Below are 7,500 nucleotides of genomic sequence, written 5' to 3'. Positions count from 1 at the left end.
TTATTATTATTATTATTATCATCATCATCATCATCATCATCATCATCATCATCATCATCATCATCATCATCATCAACAACATCATCATCACCATCATCACCATCATCAACATCATCATCATCATCATCATCATCATCATCATCATCATCATCATCATCATTACCAGTATTATTATCCCTATTATTGTTATTTGGATTAATTACGCTAAATCTTAATAGATACATTTTTCCAAATCAATTTTCACTTGTACCTCTCTCCTCAAATCCTCCCATAGTGGGCAGGGGCGTACATACTGTGTCTTCTAACCCCTTAGATCTGTTTTCCAACATGCTTTCTGTCTTTGTCTTGGAATGAGATTATTTGGTTTTGTCCTGGTCCTGCCCGGAGTCCTGGCTGGGAGGGAAACAGTCAAATGCATAGTTATTGTTTTGGGAGATTATTTTTTTTTCCTTGTAAATCATCTCTCTGTTATGTATTATTATATTTTTTATTTTGAATGTATAATGTAAGAATTTGAGTGTATTCCTCTTTGTTGGATTTTGTGCTTGTGTCCGGATGAGACTTGTAGGTGGTCTCAAACTAAGTACTATGATATTGTGCTCTTGGAATCTACATCTGATCCCTATTATGTCCCCAGTTCCCTTATGTCTTACTTTTTCTTGGGTGCTTTAATTGTTATTCTAGAACTTTTTACTATCCCATTTTCTTCCTTTTTACTGGCGCTGATATAACCTAAATATGTTGCAAGCGCAGTAAAACCCTTAAAAACAAACAAAAAACATCTCCTCAAATCAATCACTTTTACCTCTCTCCCCAAATCAAATTCACTTTTACCTCTCTCCCCAAATCAAATTCACTTTTACCACTCCCCCCAAATCAAATTTCACCATTACCTCTCTCCCCAAATCAAATTCAATTTTACCTTTCTCTCCAAATCAAAATCACTTTTACCTCTCTCCCCAAATCAAATTCACTTTTACCTCTCTCCCCAAATCAAATTTCACCATTACCTCTCTCCCCAAATCAAATTCAATATTACCTTTCTCCCCAAATCAAATTCAATTTTACCTTTCTCCCCAAATAAATTTTCACTTTTACCTTTCTCCCCAAATAAATTTTCACTTTTACCTCTCTTCCCAAATCAATGTCCACAGGGCATCCATCACGTGACTGCTGTTGCAATTGAACAACGAAAGGCCCACTTCTTCCCACAGTTAATTGGTAAGACTGTCCTTTAAAAAATAACAAACAAAAAACAAAATGACCTTTTTATATAGCACAATATCCACTAATCGTGCTCAAAGCGCTGTACAAGTGTCCCTGACCAACAGCCACGCGTAACAAATAGGACGAAGCTAGACGCCTGTTAGGCGACATTTACATTTTTCTCCGGACAGAGACAACGCTGTTAAAGCCCAGGTACTCATTTTACACCCGAGAACGCTGAGAGAATGTGAGTAAAGAGCTTTGTCCAAGGATCAACTATGCACGGAGCGAAGATAGAGCCGAGGATCTTCCGATCCGAAAGCGAGTGTCATATCATAAGACTACAAAAATCAAATCTTAATCTTAAACTTAACCTTAAAATCTGAAACATTTTTTTAATTTTTTTTAAAAAATTCAAATTTTTTTTTAACATAATAAAATTTAAAGAAAATGTGTGTTGTAGAGTACGTTTTACTAAAGAAATTATTTATCTCAAGAACTTACTGTTGTTGTCTTGATGTGATAAAAAATATATTTTCCTGTTATTTGGGTTATAAGTTTTGGGGAAAATCCTGAAAATGGCTGGTAAGGAAAGAGTTAAAGTGTGGAATAAATTAGATGAATAAACCAAAGACGTTCCGGTCTCAGTAATTTTAGGCAACATTTTAAAACGTTCCCCTAAGTGTGTAGTAATAATACTTGCTTTTTGTGTTACCTTGTGGAATTGATAAAATAGGTTCTAAATAAACAAATATCTTTTATACTTCAAGATAGAACTTGTTTATTTTAAAATCATTATTATAAAAAAACAGTTTTGTTAAAGACAAAAAGAAAAACAACAACGAACATATGTGTTAAACAAAAACTGATGATAATGATTTTAAGTATTATAAACTATGATAAAAATAATGAAAATACTACTGTACGTGTTACGCCTGAGAAGACTTTGTTGATTGTGCGTGCTGTATAAATTAATTGTTACGTTGCATTTCATTACGTTTATATTACAATAGAATATGCATTAGATCATGTCATATCATATCATTTCTTACCATGTCATATCATATAATATTATAACATTCCATATCATATCACAACATATCACATCACCTTACATCATATCAGATCACATCACACCACAATACATCATAGAACATCAGCCACATCACAATACATCTTAAAAAATCAAATCATTTCACATCATTTCACATCATATCACACCATATAACATTACATCATTTCACATTGCATCACATCACATCACCTTACATCATATCACACCACATCATATTATATCACATCATCACATTACAGCACACCACATCACGTTACATTCATCACATCACGTCTCGTTACATCACATCATATTGCATATCATCTCATGATGTTATTTGATTTATGGAATTAAAAACAGCAAACTATGAAGTTGTTTATTTGTTTGTTTTTCTTCCTCATGGAACAAAGACTCTGAATCCATAACGAATAACACAGGTAAGACAATGGTTGATTTTCAGTATCATCTGACATACATTATATGACACTCGCTTTCGTACCGATAGGTCCTTGGTTCAAGTCCTGCTGTTAACTATGCAAAGTTGAGTTGTAAACGACTCTATCCTCAAAGGTGTAAAATGAGTACCTATCTCTGCCGGAAAGAATTGGGTTTGTAGAACCTGACATTCTTCATGTATCGTCCTCCATCTAAAGTGATACTGATTGCTTGGGACATTTTACAAAGCAAGTTAAATAAACATGAGCTTTTATAAAGCGCAATAAAAACTTATTGTGCTCAAAGCGCTTTACAAGGGGCAACAGGCCAACAACAACACCTAACATGTAGAACGAGACATGACGCCAGTTAGGTGATATTACAATTTGTTTCGGACAGACAATGCTGTTTAACGTCCAGGTACTCATTTTACAACCGAGTACTGTGAGAGAATTTGAGTAAAGAGCCTTTTCTAAGGACTCAACTAAATGCCGAGTGGGGCTCGAACCCAGGACCTTCCGATCCGAAAGCGAGTGTCATAGCACAAGACCACATAGCCGCACAAATAAATGTTAAAATATTTACGTAAAATAGTGCTTCCTTCATTCATTCGGTGCCATTTGGTCCACGGAGCCGGAGTTTATCCCAATTCATTAGTATATAAAAAAGTTACTATCCGCTGGAGGTTATTATTGTTATTATTATTATTGTTATTATTATTATTATTATTATTATTATTATTATTATTATTATTATTATTATTATTATTATTATTATTATTGTTATTATTATTATTATTATTATTATTATTATTATTATTATTATTATTATTATTATTATTATTATTATTATTATTGTTATTATTGTTATTATTATTATTATTATTATTATTATTATTATTATTATTATTATTATTGTTATTATTATTATTATTATTATTATTATTATTATTATTATTATTATATATTGTTATTATTATTATTACTACTACTATTAGTAGGCATCCTTCCGTCTCAAGAGACGATGGTTTGCGCCCTGTATGGCTTTAGTCTCATCAGTTTTGTTGAGAGCAACGACGGGTGTGACTCAGCAGACCAATCCTTGCATGGCAGTCTCTACCACAGTTGTTGCACACATAGTTTGACTGTGTGTTTGGTATTTGGATCTGCTGCCTCTCTTTCCTCCTTGCTCTCCTCTCCTCAAACTTCATCTTTCTCCTCTCCTCACCTCTCTTCACTCCCTCCATCACCGCATATCTCCAGCCGTTGCGGTCGTCAGCAAGCGACTCCCAGGTGTTTGAGTCGATGCCTGTCAATTTCATGTCTCGTTTGCAGACATCATAGAAGCGCAGAGCTGGACGGCCAGTTGGTCGCCGTCCAGAAGCTAGTTCACCGTACATGATGTCTTTGGGTATGCGTCCATCGTCCATCCTGTGTACGTGACCAAGCCATCGCAAACGTCGCTGGCAGAGCATGAGATGCATACTGAGGGAGTTCGCTCTTTCTAGCACTGCATTGTTAGTGAGTCTGTCCTGCCACCTGATGCCAAGAATTCGTCGTAGACAGCGAATGTGGAATTTTCCAGGCGGTTCTCCTGTCTGGCATATGTTGTCCAGGATTCACTGCCATACAGTAGGCTACTGAGTACACATGCCTGGTATACTCTGAGTTTGGTATTCAAAGTGAGTTGGTTGTTGGTCCACACTCTCTTGCTCAGTTGTGCCATGACAGCGGCAGCTTTGGCGATGCGCTTGTCTAATTCTGCATCAAGTGAGAGGTTGCTGGTGATGGTTGTGCCCAGGTATGTGAAGTGATCAGTGACTTCTAGCTCCTCGTTGTCAATGTAAATTGCTGGTATAGAGGGGACATCCTGACACATTACATTTGTTTTCTTGATGCTGATCGTCAGCCCGAATTCCCTGCATGCGTGGGAAAACCTGTCCATCAGCCGCTGGAGGTCTTCCTCGGTATGCGCGCATAGAGCTGCATCACCTGCAAATAGCATTTCCCTTATGAGGACTGTGCGAACCTTGGTCTTTGCTCTCAGCCTTGCCAGATTGAACAGCTTCCCATCACTTCTGGTGTGTAAGTGGACTCCTTCTAGGGACTCTTTGAATGCAAACTTCAGCAGTAAGGAAAAAAATATACCAAACAAAGTCGGTGCGAGGACAATGCCTTGTTTCACGCCGCTGCGCATGGGGAAGGGTTCAGAGGCTCCACCGTTGTAGCTAATGGTGCCCTTCATGTCGTCGTGGAATGAGGCAATGATGCTAAGCTGCTGAGGAGGACAGCCAATCTTCTTTAGCAGCTGGAAAAGGCCCTTCCTGCTTACAAGGTCAAATGCCTTTGTCAGGTCAATAAATGCAATGTAGAGGGGCATCTGCTGTTCTCTGCATTTCTCTTGAAGTTGACGTACTGAGAAGATCATGTCCACTGTCGACCTCTTGGCTCTGAAGCCACACTGCGACTCTGGGTAGATACGTTCGGCGAGGACTTGCAGTCGAGCGAGGACAACGCGCGCAAAGACTTTACCCACAATGCTCAGTAGAGAGATTCCCCTGTAGTTATTACAGTCACTACGGTCTCCCTTGTTTTTGTAGAGGGTGATAATCTTGGCATTGCGCATATCCTGGGGTACCTTGCCTTCTCTCCAGCAAAAACATAGGAGTTTATGTAGTGGTTCCAAGAGGGCTGGCTTTCCACATTTGATGATTTCGGGTGGAATGCTGTCGTCACCGGGTGCTCTGCCACAGGCCAAAGCATCGATTGCTTTGCTGAGCTCCTCCATAATTGGTTCTGCGTCTAGTTCTTCCAGTACTGGCAGTTCTTCAATTGCGTCTAACGCTTTTTGGGTGACAGATTTTTCTCTGGCGTAGAGCTTCAAGTAGTGCTCTACCCATCTTTCCATCTGCTTGTCCTTGTCTGTGATGGCTTCCCCTGTCTTGGATTTAATAGGCGCAGTTTTCTTTGTAGATTTGCCTGTCGCCTGTTTGATGCCCTCATACATGGCTCTTATGTTGCCACTGTCAGACGCTTGCTGGATGTTGTCCGACAACTGAAGCCAGTAGTTGTTGGCGCAACGTCGTGCTGTTTGCTGTGCTTTGCTGCGTGCAGCTCGCAACGCCTGCAGGTTCCTCTGACTTGGTTTTTGTTTATAGCTGACAAGTGCGCTGCGCTTGGCATCAATGACTGGCTCCATCTCAGTAATATTGGCTTCAAACCAATCATTGTTCCTGTGCTCCTTTTTGCCGTATGTCAGTACTGCAGTGCTGTAGATGGCGTTTCTAAGAGAGTTCCAGCTGTCCTGCGCGTTTTGTTCTGCTTTTCTATGAGCTGTGTCGAGATTCTTCTCAAGTTGCTCGTTGAACTCTATATTCTTTTCCCGGTAAGCTGTCTTGCTGATATTGATCCTGGGCTGGCCCTTTCTCTTTGAGTGATGAAGTTTCTTTGGTGTCAGTATCACCCTTGTGGCAACCAAAGAGTGATCTGTGTCGCAATCAGCGCTTTGATAGGACCTGGTGTTGCAAACATTGTTAAGAGAATCGCGCTTAGTGATGATCATGTCCAGCTGATGCCAGTGTTTTGACCTTGGATGTCTCCATGACACCTTGTGACATGCCTTGTTCTGGAAGTAGGTGTTCGTCACGCATAGTTTGCGATAGCAGCAGAGTTCAAGAAGCCTCTGACCATTCTCATTCATCTTTCCTATACCGTGGTGCCCCAAAACGGTTGGCCATGATTCTCTGTCGGCACCAACTCGCGCATTGAAGTCGCCAAGAAGGTAGATGTGCTCCACTTCTGGGATATTGTTGACAATGGCGTCTAATGACTCATAGAATTGGTCCTTTACTTCAACCGAAGCTTGCAGTGTTGGGGCGTAGACGCAAACAAGGTTCACCGAGCCCTGCATGGATGACAGGCGCAGCTTTAAAATTCTCTCTGTGCCGTCGGTTGGCGGTTCGATCATAGGAAGCAATGTATGGCGTACTGCAAATCCAACACCGTGCTCCCTCACGTCTCTTGTGCCTTTTCCTTGCCAGAAGAATGTAAAGTGTTTCTCCTTCAGGGATCCCCTCTCTGGGAGTCGCGTTTCCTGCAAGGCTGCTATGTCGATGTTCAGTCTGTTAGGTTCATGATCAATTACTGCTGTTTTTCGAGCATCGTCCATGGCCTGAAGGTCATCTGTCAGTCCTGAGCGCATAGTTCTTACATTCCAGCTTGCTAATCAAAGAGCTGGGGACTTCGTTTTCTTTTTCGTTTGCTTGCCTGGTACACAGTTTAACGATCCACTTGTCAAGCTTGCAAGCTCTAAGCTCCAGGCACACTCTGAAGCAGGCAGATCGTGGCGGGTCAACACCTTTCTGGCTGGGGGCTGCCCAGCTTGGGGCGGGCGGTAGCTGACCAGTAGGATTACGATGATCCCTCCCACCGTCGAAGACAACCCGTAGCGTCCAACTCTACGCCAATCGAGCAAGGACTTATCACTCGTAGACTGCTGTCTTCCGTGTTGATACTCTTCACCGGTGAAGGTGAGACTGGATTGTCCTCTCCAGGGCGCGGCCTGGGCAAAGTATGTGGAGATCCTGGGCTGCCCAGTAACCAGAACCTCCCTCTCTTCCTCCCTGGTGTGGTCCAAAGGATCGCACAGCGATACGTTTGGCATCAGTTTGGATGCAGGTTTCTGTTAGGTTTACTCCTTAGCCTTTCCTCCTCCCGAAGGTATCCACAAGGCAGTGGAGCCATAAATCGATGGCTAGGGAGAGTATGAGTTATAGGGGTAGGTTAAGAAAGTAAGGATAAGAGACA

General features: G+C 41.0%; 1 protein-coding gene across 1 annotated transcript in view; it reads left to right on the top strand.

Annotated features, from left to right (window-relative positions):
- LOC144960396 (uncharacterized) overlaps window positions 1–7,500 on the top strand; it is a 17,792-nt gene that overhangs the window by 7,462 nt on the left and 2,830 nt on the right. Inside the window, exons 4-5 of the mRNA XM_078893480.1 lie at window positions 1,155–1,221; window positions 2,671–2,697. Of these exons, the coding sequence (XP_078749606.1) occupies window positions 1,155–1,221; window positions 2,671–2,697 (94 nt within the window). The remainder of the gene's footprint in view (window positions 1–1,154; window positions 1,222–2,670; window positions 2,698–7,500) is intronic.

This window comes from Berghia stephanieae, chromosome 15 (assembly GCF_034508935.2).
Source record: "Berghia stephanieae isolate SIO BIC M18660-M18661 chromosome 15, UCSD_Bste_1.3, whole genome shotgun sequence".
Taxonomy (NCBI): domain Eukaryota; kingdom Metazoa; phylum Mollusca; class Gastropoda; order Nudibranchia; family Aeolidiidae; genus Berghia; species Berghia stephanieae.
This window is presented reverse-complemented; position numbering and strand designations above follow the sequence as displayed.